At 32.3% G+C, this 26,785-nt stretch overlaps 1 protein-coding gene across 1 annotated transcript in view; it reads left to right on the forward strand.

Moving 5' to 3' along the window:
- Positions 1-26,785, forward strand: part of LOC108914300 (double-stranded RNA-binding protein Staufen homolog 2) — a 70,522-nt gene that overhangs the window by 26,887 nt on the left and 16,850 nt on the right. Inside the window, exons 4-7 of the mRNA XM_018720075.1 lie at positions 692-1,023; positions 9,142-9,427; positions 19,678-19,874; positions 21,652-22,065. Of these exons, the coding sequence (XP_018575591.1) occupies positions 692-1,023; positions 9,142-9,427; positions 19,678-19,874; positions 21,652-22,065 (1,229 nt within the window). The remainder of the gene's footprint in view (positions 1-691; positions 1,024-9,141; positions 9,428-19,677; positions 19,875-21,651; positions 22,066-26,785) is intronic.

Raw genomic sequence — 26,785 nt, forward strand, 5'->3', positions numbered from 1 at the left:
AAGCTGTCTGTGAGTCACTTTTCGCTAAAATTGATGGTTTTCCCTGCAAAGTGAAAAAACTGCTTTCCTCACTTATATGTTTAAATAGAAAAGTTTGCTAATAAAAGTTTTTGACTCACGAGACGAGAGATGTCTTGTATTATGTTCCTTTAGACAATTTTACAATAATCTAGCGGATAGGACTTTTTTCGAGTAAAAATTTAATTTGCTTGTTCTATAACCCAAACTACCCCAAAAGTGATTATCTATACTGCAAATTGGTAAAATACTTTCATTTTATTCTGAATTTATGTTGGATAACTACAACAAATAAAGTACCTACCAGAAGTATTTCAATCACAAAATAATAATTGTTTCTAGATTACTGCCTTAATAATAAAATTTCAAATTTCTTTTAATGTTCCTGTTTAATATAGACTGAAACAAAAAATTAATTATGTAGTACATCTGTTTTACATATTAAGCAAATTTCCTTTATTTTTGATACAATGTATCCATATGTAAATGACAAAAAAGCGTATTATATTCTGCCCTCAATGACAACAGAATTACTACATACTCATTAAAATTTTCTCTTTAATTTTGACATACTGTATGACCTCAAGAATCTCATTATGTCCCCTTCATAATAAAAAATTCTGTATTTTAAATGGTTTTTCATTACTTCGATTTATTTATTTTTTTCTTAAAGCAAGATACAACAAAATACAACATCAATATCGGCTGACTGGGGAACAAGGACCTGCACATAAAAAAATTTTCACGGTTACATTAAAGCTTGGTAGTGAAGAGTACGAAGCGGAGGGGCCAAGTATTAAGAAAGCTCAACATTCCGCTGCAGCTCAGGCATTGACAAAAACTGAATTTAAGCACCCACCACCCAAAACTATTAGAAATCGACCAGGCACCAGGCCTACAAACCCAGGAGTTGTTACTCCTACAGTAGAGTTAAATGCTCTAGCAATGAAAAGAGGAGAACGTACTGTATATGTCGTTGAAAATGGAGGAGCACCACCACATCAGGTAAGCGGACTATTACAATAGGCTCATTCCATGTCAAGTGATTTAATTATCAGGAAAAATTTTTAGTTACCATCTCCAATCTTGCTGAAATTTGAACAAACTGGAAAATTTTAAGTGCTACTGTTATGGAACCGCAGTTTTTATGTTAATTGGATAGTTTATTTTTTTTCTCTGCAATTTGCCTGATAATTACTATACAGGATTCCATTTTCACAGCTGGCTTAAAATTAGTAAGTGAGCTTACCAGCAAAGAACGCTTATTTCTAATTCGAACAACATTTGCCTGCATCACGAAGCAAAGTGTCTAATAAATTTGCAGAATGGAATCCTGGGTAGTGGTACATTGAATTTTCACTGTTCTCTATGGTGCAGTTAGGTGGGTTTCCATGATAAAAGGCTTGTTTATAGCAAATTTCAATACAGTAAGACCCCGCTAAACGCGTAGGATACGTTCCATCAAAGTAGAGCGTAATGCGAAACAGCGATAAACAAGGCTATCTTAACATGTAAATAATGGGGTTAGGGGAAGATGGATAGAAAATTGGTTAGGTATTAAATTTAATAATTATGTTTTTTTTTAATAAAAATAAAACCAAACATTTATTTCTTACAAAAATAAAAACAATATAAACGAATATACTTATAAAAACAAATAAAAGTCAGTCAGATGATTCAGTCTATTGTGTTTCCAATTTTCTGCCTTTTTGTCAAGAAGGCATCTAATGTAGTTTGCGTTTTCCTTTTGCGTTCTGTTAGAAGTTGTTGATAAGTGGATAAAGCATCTATAACACCCCGTCTTGCTTTTGAACTGCTGTCAAAATTTGGATCATTTTCCAAATTCAATGCAGCACTAATTTGAGATTGACGTTCACCAGAATCTGATCTTCTAATCACTTGCATTTTAGTTTCCAGTGAAATGCTTTTTCTGGTTGCTTTCTTTTCTTGTTTTCCATTATCACCCATGATAAAAACTAAAGATCATAATATTTGTCACTGTATTAATCGTTGTAGTATTATATAAATTTATACTTACAATAATATCAACAAATGTTTCAACTGATAAAAATGCGTCCGTACAGCACCGCACCAATCAAGATACACAACTACACTGTTTCGGATAGGTTATGTACATATTTGGAAACCTAGCGCTGCACACAATTTCGGGGAATCCCCGTAGTGCTGCGAGCAATTTCGGGGAATCCCCGGGTTGAAATAAAAGAGCGCTAAACCGAAACAGCGCTAAACGAAACAGCGTTAAGCGGGGTCTTACTGTAATTGTATAGTGAATGTCTATTATAAATTTCAATAATTGTATTGTAAATATAAGGCTAATTGCAGTAAAGGAAACAGATTATTCAATTAGTGTAAAAATTGGGTAGTGGTAGGTTATACAGTCCTTTTATAAATGCCCCAGGTCCCACGTGACTGCGACTGTTAGGCAACCAAACTTACAATGGAATAAATGATTAACACAAAATTCCCTAAAGATAGATGATGAACTTTCATCTGCAAAATATGTTTCTTTTTCAATAGAAAAAAAGTCATTTACATTTTTACTTACAAAATAATCGTACCCCACATTTTGAATTTTTATCCCAAAAATGCGTTCAAGTTCATTTGGTGTTATAATGCTTATTTCATGTTTAATTACTGCTTCCAGCTATTCAAGTATATGCATAGGATGTTTAAATATTTTATTTTTGATATTTTGCCAAATATAAAAATCTAAAGGCATGAGATTAGAGCTTCGAGCAGGCCACAAACCCCTAGTAATCAATCTATCACCATAAAATTTCTAAAGATATCTTATAACTCCTGCTGTAGTAAGTGCTGTGGCTCCATTTTGTTGAAAATATCCATGCTACAGTTCATCGTCATGTATTAATTCCAAGGCTTGTTGTAAAATGTTATGGTATTACGAAAATGTATTACTAAATGTATTACTAATGTAATTTATTACTTCTCGGAAAAAATTGGGGCCTATTATCCGTCTTGATTGAAACTACTACCCAAATACTTATCTTCTGAGGATGTAACAATGTTTTAATAAAATTATGCGGATTTTTTGCAGTCCAAGTTCTATAATTCTAACTATTTACATAACCAGATAAATGTACCGATGCCTTATCGGAATAAAACATGAAATCTATAAATTATCGTCATTTAAATGTTCATTAAACCATCGACAATATTGTACTCGGTTGGAATCAGGAATCAGGTTGGAATCTCTCTCTCAACAGAAACCTTATGCATATATAGATGCTTCTTTAATGCCTTGTGACAAGTTCCAACTGATAACTGATCGTTAGCCGCATGGTTTAAGGCGTCAGTACTTAAATCGTGTGAAAATTCTGCCCGGGTTCGATTCCCGCGGTCGGTAAACCGTAGATTAGCTATGCTTGTACGGAGGATTGGCACCATCTGTGCAGGTATGGTATGGTGGAAGAATGTTGGCCTGGGTCAATGTGAGAGATTGACACCGCATTTGACCACCCCCCTAATTAATGAGGTTTTCCAGGTTTCCCTCATTCCTGCACTGAATAGTGGTTAGGGCCTACCAACATAAGTCGTTCCTGGGCGCAAATGCGGCCTGCCTAATAATAATGTGCCGCCTCCTCTCTTGCACAAGTCTCCGACTTATGGGCTAATTCTCGTAGTTAGAATGAGGAGTAGAGATATTATTATTATAACCAATGGACATATCAATATAATATGTATAATTATTTCTTGTAAATACACAAGTTAACCAGCATAAAGCTATAGGATTTTATATGTTGATAAAAAAAAATACATTCTAATAGTATTAAAAAATTTTCAAAATTATTTCATTAACTATTTTTCAACTTTAACTTTAGGTTAAAAAATTTACATAATTCAAACTATATTAAGTTTATCGCAGTACCTGTTTGATTAGATAACTGTTTCTTAAGACTGCACCATCTGTTATCGAATATCTTTAACGTTTTCTGTTAAAACAGTAGGTTTGCTTGTTGATTTGCCCTTACAAATGCAATGTTTTTTCTCATATCTTTTAATGATTAATTTGTGGTTTGTACACATCATATACGATATTAGTATAACGAAACGCTTCAACAAATCGTTCCATACAGGATTGCAAAGAGTAAGACCAAGTTCTATGTGTTCCATGTACCACTGCGAAAATGTGCCACCAAAATAAATACGGCTTCAGGTGTAAACTGCAGTTTTACACAAATCTACAAGAAATAACAATGTAAAAAATGAACATAACCATAAAATATTCATTTAACTTACGAAAAAACAATGAAAGACAATGATTAATTTGTAAAAAAGCACAGAAATACTGATAAACCCTGCCAAATTGTACAAACAGTAACACGAAAAATTACGAACGCCTCTGGATTGGCATTTCATCTAGGGTCCTAAGTTGGTAATTTGTTCTTGACCTTCGGCTTCGCAGTCGTGAGTTTAGAAAATGAGCTACGGCGATCTAACGCTGGGTGGAGCCTGTACGGGCTATTTGAAACGTTGGTTCTCCGCGAATGTAAACAGAAAATTGAAAATGTTCAAATCAAGTTTTGTCGCCAAAATTGCGTCTCTAAAAGGTCGGAACCGCTGCCTAACGGCAATGTAAAGACTCACCGAGAAAACATGTCAAATGACAAAATTTATTTTGACGTCTCCAGTGACGTTTGTCTCCATCTCTGTTTAAATATTGGATATATTTCGGGTATCTCTCTCCTACCGAAAAAAGTAAATTTTCGGCGAGGACTCTTTTTAAAGTGGAAATTTCACATAAAATATGCGCGAACAGATTGCCTTCAAGATACGACGTTTGGATAAAGGAAGGACCGAGGGGCCGCTGTACGGTGCTTTCCTTGCTGGTTAGAAGATATAACATATTTTGAGACAACCCGTACTTTAGTTTATAAACATTTTGTATATGAAAGTCATCAACATCGTAACTTCATAATTATCAGTATTATCGTCGTCATTAACTCATCATGAAGTCATCCTCATCTTTTCTACCTTCATCTCCATCCTCATCTTAATCTCTATCTTCATATTAATCGTCATCATTATCGTCATCGTTATCGTCATTTTTATCGGCGTTCTAATCTGTCCGTAATTCAGACTTTCAATTATGTAGAACATCCATTATATGGATTTTCAAAGAAAGCGTCTGGTTAGTAACTGTATAACTTTTTATCAAGAGATTTCAACAAATAATGTAGGAAAGTAGGTAGTTAAATGAGAAAAAAATCCGCGCGAAAAAAACGCCGCCGAAATACCCCTATCAGATAAAGGCTCCCGGAAAAAACCTTAAGTCCGGCAAATCACCCCTTTTCGCGACCGAGATTTTCATAAATAGCCGTTCCCGGGACGTCGCGTCTCTGTTCCTCGCGAAAAATCGCAGGACGTCGTCGAGGAACCCGCGGAAAACGGAAATTTACCCGGGAAAACGCGATGAAAACGCCACCGAAATACCCCTATTAGATAAAGGAGGGACGTCGCTTCGCGGCTCCCGCAAAGGTCCTCAGGTCCGGCAAATCGGGCCTTTTCGCGAGCGAGTGTGGGAGCGAGAGGAGATTGCAGATTTTAAAGATATAGAATTAAATTAATTATTAAAATACCTATTACAGTAGTTTGCTGATTTTTTTATTGTTAATAAATAGTGCACCTGCTTCATTAACAATTTTTAAAAGTATTATTATTAGTTTTTTTCGTTAGTAGCTTCAGATATTGACTGATGTAGTTTTTTTAGATTATTTTTGTTATCTCCAATTCGTCTAAGGTAATGTAATTTTTTAATTTTTTAACAATTTATTCAATATGCATTTATATTCTTGCTCTAATTGTGGAGGAAAATATAATATTTACTTGTTTTTTATTGTTATCTCTATTTTTTTTTAGTAATTAGACTAGGATAATTTTTTTACCTTTTGTGGTATTAGTTGTATAAATTTTTGAGAAGAAGACATAATTACTTACTTTAAGTTTTTGCAATTTCTACTTTTCCTTTCAAAGTCTCAGCAAAAGTAAAATTTGAATAATTAAAACTTTCAGTTCATACATTTTTAGTTTTTCTTGCATCATTTCATTATTTGATCTTTATATTTTATTATTACTTTTTGATGTATTGTATACATTTCACAAATTCATGGTTTCTACATTTTTTTGCAATAGAACTTTAAAACATGTTTTTGTAAAGTCAAACATTTTATTTCTAAAGGTATCACAGAAATGTATGGAGTTTTTGTCTCCTTTACGGGTTATTTTATCAGTTTACATAAGAAAAAACATTCTAAGCAGAGTATTTATATTTTTATTCACTTTACTGATAGAAATAAGTAGTTCATAAACAGATAAAAAACTTTTCACACACTTTTTTTAACACAAGTTTGAACCAAATTGCTGTTTATATGAAAACTACTTTAGATACTTTAGATAGATACTTTATTTTTAAATGGTCAAAATAAACTATTCACATTCCTTTGTCTTTGAGAACAATTCTTTCTAAAGAGCCATTATACACCAATAATTTGGAATATGATTTTATGTGCCATTGCATTGCCGCGTTAAGAATATGATGCATGCTAGTTAAGAAGTTAAAGATTTTAGGTGATACATATAGACAGACAGCAAATATTCCTGTGTGAACGTTCACTAGCTAATATTCTTAAAATTCACGAAAATTTGTTTATGCAAGCGTGGAGCCAGAATAAGAATTACGTGTTCTTTTTTTATATACAGGGTGGCACAAAAGTATGGAAGCCCCTGAATAACTCGTCAGGAGTGCATTTTCTTGAAAAATGATAGATACAAAAGTTTTAGGATTTTTCCCTGGCTATTCCGCAATAAAAAATAAGGGTTCCCATTTGAAGAATCAATTTTGACCTTGAAGGTCAAGGTCGAATACAAGGGCGCCATTGAATAGCCGGGGAAAAATCCTAAAACTTTTGTATTTATCATTTTTCAAGAAAATGCACTACTGACGAGTTATTCAGTGGTTTCCATACTTTTGTGCCACCTTGTATATGATGCAAGCAGAAAATACTGTAAGGCAGAACTGCAATCCCGGTTGACACACTATGTGTTTGTGCTGCTGCCGCACAATGGCAACAACTCAACCACATGGTATATAACTGACCGTTTTTTTAAATGGGTAAAGAGTTGTTACGTTTTGAATTCAAATTTATCGAACAATGTATCGGGGGACCGTTACTTATATGGGACATTCCATGACAACCGGGACACCGTTCTCTCCAAAAATAAAAGCAAGGAAAAAATACGTTTAAGGTCTCAAAATGTTCGTATATTCAGAAGATTTCGAATAAACGATGGCCATTTTTGGGAAAATTTCGAAATTCAAAATGGCGTCCACAAAATGACTATAATTAGAAATTAAAAAAAAATATATCTCAGTATCTAGACTCAAATCATATATCTATGGAAAATAACCCAATCTAATAATAAGCTTCACGATTTTGGATATGCTGAATCCTAATTTAAAGTCCAGAAGTGGTAGGAGTATTATTAGTAACAGACATTTTTGACCATTTTTTTTGGTTTTTAGACCATATCTCTCTGGAAAAAAGGATTTTTTGTCTAAAAGTAGGTTTTTTTTATATTTTTTGAGGTACTGACTTTGAGTTATTGGATTATGAAGTCTAAAAAAAATTAGGACAATTAAAACGGGCCATTTTTTGGCTTTTTGACCATATTTCTCAGGAAAAAATGATAATTCTCTATAAGAATCTCTTTTTGCAGACTAATAAAATTTGAGTGATGTGATCTGACCATTTTATTTTACCATTTTTTGGCATTATTTGACCACATCTCTTGTAAAAATTAAATTTATCTAGAAAAAGCTGTTTTTATGTTTTTTGACATCATAATTTAGATTATTGGGATCTTAAAGTACAAACAAATTTGGGTTGTAAGAGCTGGCCATTTTTTGACAATTTGGCACTTAGGAAATTAATTAGGTAAGTTTAAATTACTGGCGTTCCAATTAATTAGGCATTTTGTTTTGGATCTTGACGGCTTTGGCTATGTTGGATTTAAGGTCATTAGGTTTAGAGCTTGATGCCAAAAAATGCCAAAATATTATCAAAAAATGTTCCTACAACCCAAAGTTTTACTTTAGGATCGAAATTAAGATGTTAAAAAAACATAAAAACAGCTTTTTCTAGCCAAATATCATTTTTACCAGAGAAATGTGGTCAAAAAAATGGTAAAATAACATGGTCAGATCCCATTACCCATTTTTTTTTTAAATTCAAGTCTTTCTTCAAAAGTCATAAAGTCTATTTTCCAAAGAAATAAGGCCAAAAAATGGTCAGATCTCATCACTCAAATTTTATTAGTTTTCAAGATAACAAAAATCTAAGTCAGTATGTCTACAAACATAAAAATAGATTCTTATTAAGAATTATCCTTTTTTCCGGAGAAATATGGCAAAAAAAGCCAAAAAATGTCCTGTTTTAATTGCCTTAATTTTTTTAGTCTTCATAATTCAATAACTCAAAGTCAGTACATCAAAAAACTTAAAGAAAGCTACTTTTAGACAAAAATTTCTTTTTTTCAGAGAGATATGGTCTAAAAACCAAAAAAAAATGGTAAATGGTGGTAAAAAATTTATGTTACTAATAGTGCTACCACTTTTGGACTTCAAGAATATGAAATTCGGATTCAGCTTGGCCAAAATCGTAAAGCTTACCCATTAGATTGGGGTATTTTCCATGGATAGATGATTTTAAGCTAGATAGTGAACTATTTTTTTTAATATCTGATTATAGTCGTCATTTTGTGGACGTCATTTTGAATTTCGAAATTTTCCCAAAAATGGCCATCGTTTATTCGAAAGCTTTTGAGTATAGGAATAGGTATAGCCTTCAACGTATTTTTTTCTTGCTTTTATTTTTGGAGAGAACAGTGTCCCGGTTGACATGGAACATTCTATATATACTAATTCTATTACTTTTTTATTTTTCCCTTATGGAGGCATTACCTCCTCTACTTCCTTTGAAGGTTCAGCCTGGACAGTTAAAAGTCGAGAGCTAATACATTCAAAATACATTCGCTACAGAACTATTAATTTTTCAACAAGAAATATATTAGTTTTGTTAATTTTAGGGTTACCTTACTCAGCCAAGTTATTATCCTAGACACAGCATATACAACACCCAAACTCAGCCACAGAGATATGGATATGATACTCGCAGAAATATTAGGGGTCATTATCCATATCATGACAGTCGTTACTATGGCCAGTTTCGACCAGGGGCACCACATAACCCAGGAGATCCATATACCGTTCGGTTAAGAGTAGGGGAAAGAGAATATCCCGGTCAGGGCTATACTGTTCAAGCAGCGCGCCATGATGCAGCTGCGAAGGCTATCGAACACATAAAGCAGCTAGGTGAGATTTTATGTTAGAAAATATCAGTTTTTAATGATTGTTTTAAATTGTATTACATTTAGTGCATTAGAAACAGTTTCCAACAGTCGGATGCAATTGCATTTGATTCAAAACAATCAATTTAGAACCTAATGTAAGCATTATATCAGAATGCACATGCGTATGACCCTTGAAAACTGGTTTAGGAACAAAGCTATTAAAATTAGTAATATGTGTTCCAAAAAAATGTAGCGTATAAATGTGTATTATTTTTAAATGGAGTGTTATAACTATTAAGCTCATGTAAATTTCAGTGTTTCTATCACGATTTATTTCTTTATGTTTTACAAAGATATTTTGTTAGGTATATTTCATATGAAAATAGTTTGAACACATATATTTCATACAGTGTCCATTTTTCCTGAATTTACAGTTTTTTTTCAAAAGGGCCCCCAATAACTTATATTTACTATTAAGTATCAATAATTTAGGATATATAAATATGTCAGAAGTCAAAATATAGGGTCAGCTGTTTTGGGCTAGAGCAGATAAGCCGAGAGGTTGTTTACGCTCTTGGTTTTGATGTTAAATCCTCAGTGGTGATATCTCATTGTCAGATTAAATTTCAATGCCTTGTATACCAATGACCGTTTTTGTTTTGTGGGTTCGTAGATGTAGAGCGCCATCTCCACTGGGATAACAAAGAAAATTTTGCTAAGTGATCCTTTTTCTAGTCCTTTTTCTATCGGACTAAAGTAATAACTTTATCACAGTTGAATTTGAACTAATTCTTAGTATCACAGTCGTGTAACAACTATTCAAAAGCTGGATAGGAAGTGAATTCCGATCGAAACTAGATCAATATTTATATGTTTTTTAGTTTTCATTGCGTTTCAAATAAATAAAGTTTTAAGATGTAGTTTTTGTATCTAGCCAATCGGAGACCGTTTTGCGCACCCTCGCTTCATATAAATATGCTACCATATTTAATTCGCGCTGGGCTGAATTCTTTGCTCATTTCTAGGGAGGCCGCCCTCAGGACTACAACAAGGTCCACTAGATTGAAGATGAGGGACAAATGATCAGTTCAGTAAACGAATTTTTTGCATCCTTATTGTTGATTGTAAATTCGGTATTAAATAAACAGTGTTTTAACATATCGCATAGGAGAATCTTAAATGTTTATATGGAATGTTCCATATATACCGGGACACCGTTCTCTCCAAAAGTAAAAGCAAGGAAAAAATACGTTTAAGGTCTCAAAATGTTCGTATACTCAAGAGCTTTCGAATAAACGTTGGCCATTTTTGGAAAAATTTTGAAATTCAAAATGGTGTCCACAAAATAACGACTATAATTAGAAATTAAAAAAAAAAATAGTTCAGTATCTAGCCTCAAATCATGTATCCATGGAAAAAACCCCAATCTGTCTAAAAGTAGCTTCTTTTATATTTTTTGACATACTGACTGAGTTATGGGATTATGAAATCTAAAAAAATTAAGGCAATTAAAACGGGCCATTTTTTGACCATATTTCTCCGAAAAAAAGAATAATTATAAGAATCTATTTTTATATTTGTTGACATACTGTAAAAATGATATTTGTCTAGAAAAAACTGTTTTATGTTTTTCAACATCATAATTTTGATTATTGGGATTTAGGTTTAAATTACTAGGGTTATTAATTTGACATTTAGGCAATTAAAAGTAGATATGTTAAGTTTACAGTTGTTAGGTTTGGTGCTGATCACCTTAGGCCAAAAAATGGTCAAAAAATGGCCAGTTCCTACAACCTAAATTTGTTTGTACTTTAGGATCCCAATAATCGAACATATGATATCAAAATCATAAAAACACCTTTTTCTAGACAAATATCATTTTTACCAGAGAAATGTCCAAAAATGCCAAAATTGGTAAAATAAAATGGTCAGGTTTCATCACTCAAATTTTTTTTATATTCAAGTCTTCAAAAAACCAGATAGTCAAAAATATAAAATTGGCTTCTTCTAGTAAAATATTCTATTTTCCAAAGAAATAAGGTCAGATCTCATCACCCAAATTTTATTAGTTTCCAAGATAACAAATGTCTAAGTCATACTGGCTTAGTCAACAAACATAAAAATAGATTCTTATAGAGAATTATCCTTTTTTTTTTCGGAGAAATATGGTCAAAAAGGTCAAAAAATGGTCAAAAATGACCCGTTTTAATTGTCCTAATTTTTTTAGACTTCATAAGGGTACAAACATGGTGGCATGACGAGGCTTCAGTGTCAGATAGAGTCTAGAGGCAAAACTTGCAGCTATGTGTGTGTCTCCTGTAGGCCTCGAGGAGGCAAATCTGCATTCCTATTCACGCGTCTACGCGATTTTTAATAAATTTCATTATATTGGTACAATTAATATCTTTTATTTAACAAAGATGTACCTACTATGTACTTGGAACCAATGTCACCCTAATCATTGTAATGGATAAGTTACGAGATTAGGTATCTTTTGAATTTCAATGAATAGGTATAAAATTTCATTTGTATTTAAAAGAAATATTTACTCTTCGTACTTCTTTATTTGTGAGCGTATGTCAATATGTAGAGTTTAGTATAATAGGGCTATGCAAGTTTTAAATGAACATACTTCGAGGAGTAACAAGTCTTTACAAACTAAAAGATAATTTGTTGCGTACGTACCTAGTGTGTAAAAAAATATCAGTTTTATTTGTTCCAAACAGAAAGAAATCCAAATAAAATTTTATGTATTACAAAATTACTAACCAGCGGAGGAGAGACGGGCTATCGTCTACGTAAGCGATAAAAAAAATAGTACGTCCTGTACAAAATCTAAATTGATCACACTTTTGCATGTAGCTTGTAATTTTCAAAAAATAAATTTTCTGTTTTCTCAATTTTCTTTTATTTGTGATTTTGCAGGGAATCGAAGAAAATGTTAAAAAATAATCGGCTAAATATACTTCCAAATCGAATCTGTTATCTATTATATACAGTGCGTTCCAATTTGAAACTCGAATTTTAGACTGCATTTACCGATTCAATTTTTTTAAAGGAATCTACCTTCAGTGTTTAAAAAACTGCGAAAAATGACAAAATCGAATCGGGCATTTTTTTTGGAAGAAAACGTTTAATAGCTTAATCGATTTCTACGCATCTCAAATCTAAAATTAAGAAATGTAGAGCGTTTGTCATAATTTCTAATAAATTATAATTTTTTTAATGCATAGGGGGCAAAAATAAATATTATTTCTACTGCAGCTTATGCTATTATTCAGTTTTATAATAAATTATCCCAAGATCGATGTGATTAAGGGTAGGTAAATAAGGAATCGAAATTGCAGAATGGAACGACGGCTTTTCTGCATTAGAGATTGTTATAATTTTCATTCCTTCTAAAATAAAGAGCACATAATAATATCATACTCTTTCCATTATGTAATAGCAAACACATTTCAACAGGGCATTAAAAAAACTATAATTTATTAGAAAAGGTAATTTCTATAACAAACGCCCTGTATATGCTATCGAAGCGATATTTCAGACTTGGTATTTAAGATGCATAGAAATCGATTGAGCTAACGTTTTCTTAAAAAAAATTATATAATTAAATGTTGCTAAGTCCATCCTCGTATACTCAAAAAAACGCTCAGAATATTTTTTTAATTCATATCGAAGAGCCGATGGTATTCTCCTAATACATTTCTTTTTTTATTAAGATCGTGCGCACTACACCATCTACTTAGTAATATTACTTTTGCCGCACAACTGCCCAAAATAATATCGTCCTCACTGTCTGAATACATTTTTGTCAATAAGCGTTATTTTCAATCGTAAACAATCTGATGCGTTGACCACGAATTCCAGAAGTCGCCCCGCATGTTGACGCGCCACTATGAACGCCTTGTCGCATGCGTCTTTTGCTTCATAGTAAGACTCTATCTGACACTGAAGCCTCGTCACGTCACTATGTTTGTACCCTAATATAATAACTCAAAGTCAGTATGTCAAAAAACATAAAGGAAGCTACTTTTAGACAAAAATTTCTTTTTTTCAGAGAGATATGGTTTAAAAACCAAAAAAAAATGGTAAAAAATTTCTGTTACTAACAGTCCTACCACTTTTGGACTTTAAGAATATGAAATTCGGATTCAGTTTGGCCAAAATCGTAAAGCTTAACCATTAGAGTGGGGTATTTTCCATGGATAGATGATTTTAAACTAGGTACTGAACTATATATTTTTTTAATTTCTAATAATTATAGTCCCCATTTTGTGGCCGCCATTTTGAATTTCGAAATTTTCTCAAATATGGCCATCGTGTATTCGAAAGCTCTTGAATATATGAACATTTTGAGACCTTAAACGTATTTTTTCCTTGCTTCTATTTTTGGAGAGAACGGTGTTCTGTTTGACATGGAACATCCCATATATATTTTAATTATGGATCTAATTCACAATGTAAATGTGTCTAGTGAAAATTATTTTTTGAAATTACAAATATTTACATAGAAATATATTTTTTTAAGTCTGTTAAACTAATATACATTTTGAGAATTACTATCCACATGGAAGGTTGTCCTAATTATTTATGCACGCTTGCCAATGTATTGTGAATTTAAATTAAATTGTGCAGCAGTCTTAATTCAAATTTTAATTATATAATAAACGAAATCCTAAATGTTATTAATTACAGGTTGTACGCAGTAAAGTGTATTGCTGTTTAAAATATAGGGAGCAAATAGATTATCATCTAAACATTAATTATGATACGTGGGATTTTGGAAATGTAAAAACAGAAAATAAATTGAGGCACAGCTGACGGTGTGTTTTTCACAGGTGTGTCATGCATGCTGTTTCTCTTCCACTCAGTGGGGTAACTTAATTTAAAGAGAGCAAGAAAACGCCAGAACTTAAGGAAGGTTTTTAATAACAATAGATAAAATTAAAGTAGGTAACCAAAACAATTAAGGATTGTGCAAATAACATAATGAATTCAAATAAATGGTACCAATACCTATTTTAGAGGTCTTCTCATGATATCTCATGAGCCGCGAAATGCTCGAAAGGCGTGGCGTATCCCCATAATTCTTCTAATAAGCACGTTGTGAAAACATTGACTCAGAACTAGACCATGTGCATCATTACAAGTAGACATGAACTAAGGCGCTCGGAAATCAATAAAGTCAACTGGCGAACGTTCGTTATATATATTTTTATTGTTTAAATTAAAATATTAAAGACTAGGGCATTTTATTATATTTGTAATCGGACCAAAGGCTTGTTTACGCTAGAGCTCGAGAGAGACTGAATAATAGGTGTAATGTTTTTAGGACCTAGAATAATTTAGGCGACGGTCGGAATTATGTTTCTGCGCATATGAAGGTCAAAGCTCATAAGATTTTTGCTCTTTCAGGTTTTGAATCAAGTTTCATGTTAGACATACAGGGTAAAAAGTTATTAACTAAATTTTCGGTAAACTTGGTCGTAAGTGGCGCCCTCTATGAGCAATGCTGAAATTACAACACGCATCTTATTCGTCGCCTAAAAAAATATAGTTTCACAAATTTTCAAGTTCCTAACCTACATATTTTCAGAATAATCGCAAAAAAACTATTTAAAATTTTAACTTTCAACACCCTGTATTTCCGAAACTATCAACTTTTGGATAAGGCATATTTGCTCCAATGGTTACCATTTCACGTGTAGTATCTTCAGCTTTCGATTTTCCCATTGTTAATGAATCACCCTGTATAAATTTGGCAATAAGGATTTTCCCCAAAATAGCAGTAGATTGCGGTACTTTATCAATATCTAGTAGAGTCTTTGTAAATCAATAAGTCCCTAAGTGATCAAGTACCACAAATAATTTTCATTTGTCGATTTGTGATATTTATATTTAAAAAGACTATCAAAATTCAATTTTGAAGTACGTTTAGATCAAGATATTAGGTTATTCGGTCGTTTTGAATATAATTTATTTGATAACAAAAACAAAATAAATAATAAATATATAATGTGGAAGAAGAAATTCTGGAAGTGGTGGAAGAAAATCCTGCAACCAGTCTCAGATTAATATAGAGGCAGACTGTAGTTTCCAAAAGCATAATGCACAGTATGTTCACCCACTTCAACAAATTCCACCTCTTGATTGTCCCGCTCATCAATTCTCGCAGATCATTTACCAATTCAGAGCTGGAGATATGAACAAGAAAATTTTTTCCAGGTGAATCGTGTTTTACGAAACATAGCCAGCATGTTTACACAAATGAAAATCCCCATTTCATTATGGAACGACAGTGTCATCAACCTGAATTTAGTATAAACGTATGGATTGGTTTTTTCAGTAACTTTTTGCTCTTAAATTTCTAAATCGTCTCGATGCTAACAGTTAAATTTTCTGCAAAAAACTATGTCAGGTCAGAATTGTTTGATCTACTAGTGAATCTACGTAATCATATGTATTTTATGCATGACGGAGTATCACCACACTTCAGTTGCAATGTAAAACACCATTTAAATGGTCAGTACCTAGATAGATGGATAGGCAGGGGACCTCATGCTCCGATTCATTGACTACCGCACTGACCTGACTTAAATCCTTGTGATTTTTTGATATAGGGAGTCTTAAAACAAGTAGTATATGTATATTGTTAATATTGATAGTGCGAGACAACTGTGGAACAGGATTAAAAATGCTGTTCATAATTTGTAGAATGAAGGAGTACTAAGAAGAGTGCATTTTAATTTTTTGCATAGAATTAATTTATGTATTACAGAAAGAAATAGCAATATTAAGTAGTTCTTACGAGAGAATGTTATTTTGTCTCTGTTATCAAATAAATTATTTTTGAAATGATGTAACTATTTCAAGATTGAATTGAAAATAATCATCTAATAAAAAAAAACTAATTAACTCAAAAATGTTACAAATACAAAATTTTACAATAGGAATTTAATTTAATAAACCCTTTACTTTTAAGACAGAAAAAAAGTACAAATTACAGCGCGACCGCCGCACTATGGTACGAAATGCCTAAAACTGGCCAAAAATGAAAAAAAAAAGTTTCTATTTGGAATTTTTTAAGTATCAGGTTGGCAATAGGGATAGTTGGGCTATTCAAATTGACCGGTGGAAACAGTTTGCCATTTATACTTGAGCTAAGTACATCACATGTTCAAAGTGCTGATAAAGTCGTAATAAAATGGACGTTGTTCCAGGAGGTATGTAAAGTATTTCAACATTATAAATTATTGATTATCCACTTATTTTCATTATTGTTTATGACAAATAATGTTTAAATTTATTACGAAAGTCATTCAAAAGTGAACTTAAAAGTTATATATAAGACACTATAAGGCTAAATTACTTATTGACCCGTAATCTATGATCAATTTACTATAATATTATGAAAAAAACATCTGTGCTTAGCTGCGCCTTCAATTTTACGATATGAATAAAGCAAAAGTTGCAATAAATCGTAATTCAATTATTTCGTTATTCTTTCACTTATTATAAAATAAGTAAAAATAATGTTTGGAAAAATACATATAAGTAGAATAGTAAAGGGCAATAAGTAAATAAAGAGAAAGGAAACTCGAGTATGACATAGAAATGGATAGTCGATGCGATTTTGTCAATTTACAGCCCCATTGAAAAAAGTGGAATATTTGGAAGACAAGACCCTGGTATCTATATGTTTTTGGGGTCGCTGAATCCGGTACCGGTGTCTGTTTGATCCGATCAGGTCTGTGTTAAAGTCAATTCAAGGTTAAATGTAAAGAATCATTTACCAACAAAGTAAATCTCCATATCTATACGTTTTTCGGGACGGTTTATCCGAATCCGGTGTCCGTTTGATCCGATCAACTCTGCGTTAAGATCAATTCAAGGTCAAATGTAGAGAATCAATTGCCAACAAGGTAAACCAATGTATCTATACGTTTTTGTGGTCGCTTAATCTGAATCCGAGTTCCGTTTGACCTGATCAGATCTGCAAAGTTCCAAACTCAAATCACTCAAGTATTCATTTATGCATATTAAAATTTGAGTAAAAAATAATATTAAAGAAAGAAAGCCCTTGACTTTCAACAATATTCAACAGTATACACTTTTGTACAATTTGGAATAAATTTTTATTTTTGGCTAGCTTTTAGGCATTTTGTACCATAGTGCGCCGACAAAATTATGAGCATTTAAAACAAAATTAATTTGAAAATATTTTCTCATAAAATATTATGAAAAACTAGCTTGTGATAGAAGATACTGAAATTTGAATAAACAATTGTTAATGACCAAAATATTTTTAAAAAATAGTTACTTAACAATGCTACATTTAGAGCCAATATAAATATATAGTAGGTACATAGACGGCTTCAATTGGAACAAGAAAATTCATATCCATTTAAAAATCTTCATACTTATGCCACACTTTTCTACAACACTATATACACGTCAGTAATTTTAAAATGTACATTTTTCAGTCCTATTGATGTTACTAAATCAGAGTTTTATATATAAGGGACATTTCACATTAAATTGATCACGGCTCTCGCCATTTGGAGACATTTAATAAATGGTTTCATTGGTTCAAAAATTAGTTCTTCCAAGTACTTTAAGATGTTATGTGGCAGAATTCGAAAATCCAAGATGGCGCCTGCAAGTGTAAAAAAAAAATTAGAATTCATTCGATATAAACTCCCTCCAGTCAACATATTACTGATAAATCCGTCTCCAAATAACCTTAATGGGAACTTCGAGATCGCTGTTCATAAACCTTAAGTTATTTTCAGAATATTCAAGATGGCAGTTTTTAAACCTATGTTTTCGAAGTCGCTGAATCATAAATTGAAGTCAGTTCGATTGTTTCGTATCACTTTCCCATCCTAACCTCAAAAAAAAAAAAATTGAAAAATCACGAGGATAGTCAATTCTTATCTTACTCGATAGTACGATGTCATGTTATTTCTTTTTTTATTTATTTGAAAATAAACACTTCTAGTTAGTTAAAAAGGTAGTTAAAAAAAAAAATGAAAATAAGATACCGCGATCAATCCTAAGAGACTTGTCGTTTTTCATGTTTCCGGGGTTGCCAAATCGTAATTTAAAGTCGTTTCGATAATATCATATCACGGTCTGATCTTTGGATCAAAACAATTTTAAAATTGCGATTTTTCATTCATACTATGAATTGAATCTTAAGAGCATTTTTTTCTATGTTTTCGAGGTCATAGCGGTCCTTGGCTCAGTTGGTAAGGCGGTTTACTCTAAAACAAGGCCATTCATAGGGTCATGGGTTCAAATCCTGTGGATATTTCGAATTTTTCAATCTCGATTTATAAGTGGTATGTGTACCCGGGAAACCAAAGAAAAAAAGTAATAAAACACCAGTAATGGAATATCCCTGGCATTCCTTGTAGACAAAAACAGGCTTGCGACTGACGAAAGGACCGACATGTTGGTATGGAAGCTTACATCTTTCAATACTACTATCATGGTTAAATTGTTACATGAATTGGTAGGAAAAAAGCTACTTTCAAGTCTTTAGTCTGGAGTTTAGCTTGAAAATGTGGAGCATTACGAGGATACAAATTTTTTTGTGGTTAGGATCAGAACGTGGCATAATACTATTGAACCGACTAAATTATAATTTAGCTACCCCAAAAACATTAGAAACAACTAGTCTCTAATGATTTAATTCGCGATATGAATAAAAAGTCCTGATTTTTCAATATCTTTTTAGGTTAGGATTGTAAAGTGATACAATACTATTCAACAACTTCGAAAACATAGGAAATGACTAGTCTGACTTGTCTTGCCTGTGAAATCGACCAATGAACTATGTTTGAATAAGAATTTTGTGGTTTATGGCTTGCTAAGCAGTTATATAAAAATTGCCATCTTGAATCTTCTGAAAATAATTTAAGATTTATGAACAGTGATCTCGAAGTCCCCATTAAGGTTATTTGGAGACGGATTTATCAGTAATATGTTCACTGAAGGGAGTTTATTGGATAAATTTTTTTTTATATACTTGCATGCACCATATTGGGCCGCCATGTTGGGTTTTCGAATTCTGCCACATAACATCTTAAAGTACTTGGAAGAACTAATTTTTGTACTCCCAAAACCACTTATTAAGTGTCTCCAAATTTTGGCTAGAGCCGTGATCGATTTAACACGAAACGTCCCATTGAATAAATGTCAATTAGGCTTAAAATAAATAAAACAAATATTTATGGATAGTGAGATAGGTACTAATAATTTTAGGAGATGTAGAGGAAAATGAAAATCCTTTATCACCTGGCGAAAATGGCCAAGTTCATATTACTGGCGACAGTGTCACACAAGGAACAGCAAGTGTTACCAGTGATGTTAATTCAGATCTCAAATCACCTATTTCATTGGTGTATGAAATAGCTTTAAAAAGGAATCTCAGTGTAACTTTTGAAGTTTTAAGTGAAAAGGTATTTAATCTTATTTTACAGGATGCCATCATATTCCATGTATGTGGAAGTACCATAGGTTCTTGGAGTCAAAATGAGAAAATTCAAGAAAATTTTCTATCCATTGTTACTTCGTTTAGTTGCTAGAGGGTGTTGTAGGTGTTGTAATACCATAGGTTCTTCAAGTCAAAATAACCAACAAAACTTATCTTTATTGCCGCTTTGTTTAGCCACTAGAGGGTGTTGGCAGAAAGTTTTGAATGTCCCAAATAATTGCCTTAAATGAATTTTGGTATGCTAGTACTTGCATATTAGTTTAGAGTTGAAGACAATTGTGTAAATGCAATTATGTCAGTTACTATGTCAAAAAGTGACATCTATACATAAGTACTGGGATACCAAATTTCATTTAAATCGGACAAAGCGAGAGTTGTTTGGAAACAAACTACGTTGCCTTCATAAATGTCCGAATCCTACATGATCGCGACTGTTAGGCAACCAAACTTAGAATAGACAGTGATTAACACAAAATTCCCTAACGACAGAAAATGAGTCCAGTGGAGTACATATTACAATTATTTACCAACATTGAATTTTAATTTGCAAAATATGTTTCTTTTTCAATAAAATTGTGCTTACTTTCTGGAACCCAAGTTCTATAATTCTGACTGTTTACATATCCAGATAAATATACCTCATCGGATTAAAAGATAAGGTCTAAGAAATTATCATCGTTTAAATGTTCATTAAACCATCCATAATATTATACTTTGTCGGTTGTGATCAGGAGAACGTAACTCTTGCACAATAGAAACCTTATAGAGATGCATATGCAGCTGCTTCTGTAATGCCTTGTGACAAGTCCCAACTGATACACCTACGGACATACGTTGATTGAAATATTCTCTGGACATATTATCAATATAAAATGTACAATTATTTTTTCAAATACACAAATTAATCAACGCAAAGCCATAAGATTTTGTGTTAATAAAAAAAATATATTCTAAAGAAATTGTAATCAAAATTTTTCAAAATTATTTTATTATTTTTTTTAACTTCAGCTTCATGTTAAAAAATTTACATAATTCAAACTATATTAAGTTTATCGCGGTATCTGTTTGAGTAGATAACTGCGAAACAGGTTTCTTAGGTCTTCACACGATTTGTTGTCGAATATCTTCAACAACATTTTCTGTTAAAACAGTAGGTCTGCTTGTCGACTTACCCTTACAAATGCAATGTTTTTTCTCATATCTTTTAATAATGATTAATTAACACAAATCTACAAGAAATAAGAAAGTAACATCGAAACATAAACTTAAAATATTCCTTTAACTTACGTTAAAATATCGTATTTTTGGAGTTCTGAAAAGAACATTTTTTTTTCAACTCGACAAACAAAGATTAATTTGTAAAAGCACAGAAATACTACTAAATTATACAAACAAGAACAGACATTAAACACAAAAGGTTACAAATGCCTGGATTGATGTGTCATCTAGGGTCCTAGTTGGTAAATTTTCCTTGATAATTTCTGAAATGCGAACTTAAGAAAGTCAAATTTATTGAGCGCCAAAACAAATCTGGTCACTTGGGACTCGGACATTTATGAAGGCACTGTATAATTGTTTGTCAATTGTGATGCCCTCTAGTAGCAAAATGAGGCAACTTTAGATAGAGGTAAGCTTAGTTAAAGTGTCCCAAAGCCCAAGGATTATAAAAATTCCATGAGTATGGAATATTTTGACATTCTATATAATTGAAATTCGTATAGGTATCAATTATACATTTTTAGGGCCCCCCACATATGAAAGTTTTCATTACTCAATGTCGTGTGGGTAATTTTATAGCAGAAGGTGAAGGTAACGGGAAAAAGATTTCAAAGAAGCGGGCAGCTGAAAAAATGTTGGAAGAACTGTCAAAATTACCACCTTTACCTAATGTCATTAATATAGCTCAGCTTAAAAGGAAAAGGGTAACAAATAAGAAGAAAACCAGAAACTTGATAAAAGTAAATGTGGATAAAACATCTGAAGTGACCGAAGAAATCAATCCAATTTCTCGTTTAATTCAAATCCAGCAAGCTAATAAGGAGAGGGAACCAGTTTATACGGTACTAGAAGAACGTGGGGCACCCAGACGTAGGGAATTTGTTATTGAAGCATCAGTTAATGGACATTCTTGTACGGGTGTTGGTCCGAATAAAAAGGTAAATATTTAATACCAAATAAATAATCAAAAAGGTTTGCTTTTTTATTATTTAAAGTTATCGATTTGTTCAATTCCAAATAAAAACACTATATAGGATGAATTTTACATATATTTTAACTGCAGGTGTAATTTATGAAATAAATGAGTTGGTGAAAGTAATTTTTTAAAATTATAAATTGGACATTTCACGTCAATGGACACAGTGGGTTGCCCAGAATAAAAAGTCGTCAATATTAATGTTCAACGTGTCAAAAGTTTCATATTTAAAAACTCTATCGAAAAGCCATCTGGGGATTTCAAAGAAACATCATGGCGATTCCAATATGGCGTCTGCAATCATGGAAAATTCTGTTTAATGGGCAATATTGATAGATAAGTAACATATAAATATTATATTGTAGACTGAATCACCAGATCTAGATGTATTTTGGGGTTGCTGATGTCGAATTCAATGTTTGTTAAACCTGGTCACTGTTCGCCTCTAACTTTAAAAATACTTCAAATCGTTGAAATAACACTTCTAGGATGAGTAGTACAGTCTAACCACCACAATTTATGTTTTCGTGATCCCTGAAACCAATTCTGATATCCATATAACTTCAATTAGTCAGAGTTCATGCCTAACCTCAAAAAAATAGCGCAAATTGCTAAGATTACACTTTTTTATGTTTATGAATACAACCAACATATCTATATTTTTGGGATCACTGAATTGAATTCCCACATCTGTTTGAACCCAATTAGCCACTACCTATCCCTAACCTCAAAAAATATTGCAAATCACTAAAATGACACTTTTTCTGGCAGAGTTATAAAGCCTGATCAAAATATCACCAAAATCGCTTATATAATTTATTACAGATAAAGAAATTAAAGTTGATTATTATGTCCGTGGTAGTTAAAATATGGCGCCTGAAGATACATAAAAGCCACAAAATATTGGATAGCATTATTTACTTAACATAATGACAGTCTCAACCCTGTTAAACACAGAGAGCTTTTTGCTTATTTTAGTTTCTTTACCTGTAATAGACTATTTAAGCGATTTTGGGGTATTTTTAGATTCGAGACAAATACTAACCAGTTAATGTTATATGGATATCAGAATATATGTTTATCAACTCTTCTTCAAAATTCGGTTTTCTAGTAAATGTCGTTCCTAAGTATGAGAATTTTTCAACCTCTCGAATGTGTATCCTTTCCTTCATCTGTTGTTATTCTTAATATTTGATTTCTTACAAATTCTCTGTCCGACTAAACCATGAATTTCATTTTAGTTTAGTTGATTACTAATCCCATCCTTTCTGCTGATCTTACCAATCTCTTGAATATTTCTCTTATCTCTTTTTTACTTGTTAACAGTACAATATCATATGCAAACGCCAGACACTGATGTCGTTTGTGGTATATTAGGCCAGAACTATTTATGTTTGCTTCTCTGAATATTCTTTCTAATACTATATGGAACAAGAGCGGTGATAACGGATCTCTTTATCTAAGGCTTTCTGTTACTACTAACAAATTGAATATTTCGTTATATAATGCCATTGCATGTCATTTTAGGGGTTTTAACGTGGATGTGGATAAATTAAGTTTTAACGAGTTCCATAAATTGCGTAAAAACATTTTATTGAATAAGTTTTTATAGTGTTAGAGACTTTTTAGAAATTAATGCTGACTAAAAATGTACTATGTACGTAGAAATGGTCAATAAATACTTACTTATTTACTTACTTACTTACTTACTTACTTACTTACTTACTTACTTACTTACTTACTTACTTACTTACTTACTTACTTACTTACTTACTTACTTCATATCTTTCCGAAAACTTTCCGTTTATTATGACACTGTTTCCTGTTTGTGTTAACATCAATTTTATCATACTTATTATTTTAGGGCAACTGGGAGCGTGACCTAGTTGGTAGAGTTCGGGTCTGACAGTCACGAGATCGGTGGTTCGAGTCTCGTCGCGACATTTTTTTTTTCCAAAACGCACCATATGGTTTTTTATTCTTTTTCTTGTCTCGAAAATTATGAACAAACGAAATATTCTAATGACTACTTATGTATATGTTTCAAATATTTCATTAAAATGCACAATTTGTTGATAAACAATATTTATTATGAATTAACAATAAGGTTTCTTTAAAAAAAAAAACAAATGAGGTCAGGTAGGATGTTTTTTTATTTTATTTTTAGTATTTGATATTTTACTTAGTGTGGCATAAGCCAGAATGATAGTTATCATAGAAACATGGGAAGCAGAAATTTTTTAAGCATCTAGCACGTCGTGTAAATGTTATTTTTTTACTGGCACATTTTGTTTTCAAAATATCGACGTCGAAGCAAATTTCTTTAACATTTTGAAAGATTGTTCTTTCATCGCACAGTTTCGATGCTTCTCTACCCTTTGTGGAATTTTGTTTTTCTAAACACGGTGGACGACCCACACAACCTATACCCCGTGGTCGAAATTATATTATTATCTTTTTTCCATATTTTCTATATCTTGTTGCCTTTTACGCAGACACGCCAATGGATTTTCGTTCCCTGCACGCTTCATCCCCCTTACTAGTCCAAAAGCTAGCGATGAATCACTCTATAATTTCGACCGCGGAGTATAGCTCAAAATTTTAATCAAACACTTGAAGAATATTCCTACATACAGTTCTTATAAGATTTCGTTTGTTCATAATTTTCAAGATTAAAAAAAAGAAAAAGAAAGCTAGATGCTTAAAAAATTTTCGCTTCCCATTTTTATATGAAAACTACCATTCTGGCTCGTGCCACACTGCGTAAAATGTCAAATACTAACATAAATATAAAATAAAAGAACGTCCAACCTGACCTCGTTTGTTTTTTTTTAATGAAACCTTATTGTTAATTCATAATAAATGTTGTTTATCGACCAATTGTGCATTTTAATGAAATATTTGAAGAATATTCCTACATAAGTAGTTATTATAATATTTCGTTTGTTCATAATTTTCGAGATGAAAAAAATAATAAAAAATCATATGCCACACGACGGACTCGAACCAGCGATCCCCTTACTGTCAGACCCGAACGTTACCAATTAGGCCACGCTCCCAATTGAAGAATGTGTCGCATCTGGTGGATTTAGCGGTCAGGTAAAACTTTAAAATTGATTATCGGTAATTTATGAACGTTGCGTAGAACTACTTCGAAAAATTTTTATTTAAGGTCCAAACTACACGTACCATAAATATCAAAAATTACAAAAATCCAATTACCTTCTCCTTGTTAGTGCTTTACATAATTGACTTCTTCTGACTATCATATGCTTGTTTAAAATCGATAAAGAGTAGATATGTTTCCTTCTGATGATAGCTCTCTGCCTGTACCTCCCTCGTAAATATTTGATCGACTACTGATCTGCCTCGTCTGAATCCACATTGGTATACTCCTATTTCATTTTCAATCTTCTCAACTAGCCTGTTCTTAATATGAGAAGTCAGAATCTTATACAGTGTCCCAAGAATAACGCAAAAAATTCGTATTTTATTTTGTGTTGCGTTTTCACAAAAACGCTAAAACACTTCAATTAGTAAATAGGAATTGTCATTTTGTCATGTTGCTTAAACCTTTTTTGCGCTATGTTTCATAAACCTGACGTCATCGACATTTTCTTTAAATAGCACTACCTAATTTTTTAAGCATAAATGGATATTCCTTTTGAAGGGAAATACGTCAATATAGGGTTTGGCCTACTTTATTTTGACAGAAGCGAAAAAAAAAGCCAATGACTGGAATGGACATGGTTTAAAATAACAACAAAAGTAGGTATCATAAACTGATGCGAGAACAGTGCCACAGCAAAAAATGAAAATTTGTGGATGTTTTGTGTTTTGGTTGATTGTAGGTACGTTTTTATGTATTGATATGTTAGCGTCTTCGGTGATACGATGGACGGCAGTGGGGATTTTCAGTGACGGCTAAAAATAACATTTTGCCTATCATTTTTTATCACTGTCGTTGGCCTTCCAGATCTAGACAGATCTCTAACATGTTCAGCGTCTTCAAATTTGCGTACTAATCTGCATACTGTAGATCGTTCTGGATACTTGGCATTGACATACTTCATCATAACTCGGATCCTATCTCCGTATCCAACCATAATTAGGATTTCAATTCTTTGTTTCTCATTTAAACACAATAACAATGTAAAGTTATGGTATTTGTAACTGTCACAATGATATGAGGCACTATTGCATTCGCTAACTGTCGTTTTCAAAACAATACCTACATAGCGGCTGTGATCGGGTGTATCTACCAAATCTACATAAAAACATGTACCTACAATCAACCAAAACACATTTTTTGCTATAGCACTATTCGCGCATAAGTTTTGTTATTAATTCAAACCATGTCCATTCCAATCGTTGGATTTTTTTTCGCACCTGTCAAAGTAAAGTAGGGTAAACTCTATATCGGCGCATTTCCCTTCAAAAGAGCTATCGATTCATACTTAAAAAATTAGGTAGTGCTATTTAAAAAAAATGTCGATGACGTCATAGGTTTATGAAACATAGCGCAAAAAAGGTTTAATCAACGTGACAAAATGACAATTCCTATTTACTAATTGACGTGTTTTAGTGTTTTTGTGAAAACTCAAAACAAAGTAAAATACGAATTTTTTGCATTACTTCTGGGACGCACTGTATATTACATTAAGAAGAGTTATACCTCTATA

This window comes from Anoplophora glabripennis, unplaced genomic scaffold (genome assembly GCF_000390285.2).
Source record: "Anoplophora glabripennis isolate ALB-LARVAE unplaced genomic scaffold, Agla_2.0 scaffold1122, whole genome shotgun sequence".
Lineage (NCBI taxonomy): Eukaryota > Metazoa > Arthropoda > Insecta > Coleoptera > Cerambycidae > Anoplophora > Anoplophora glabripennis.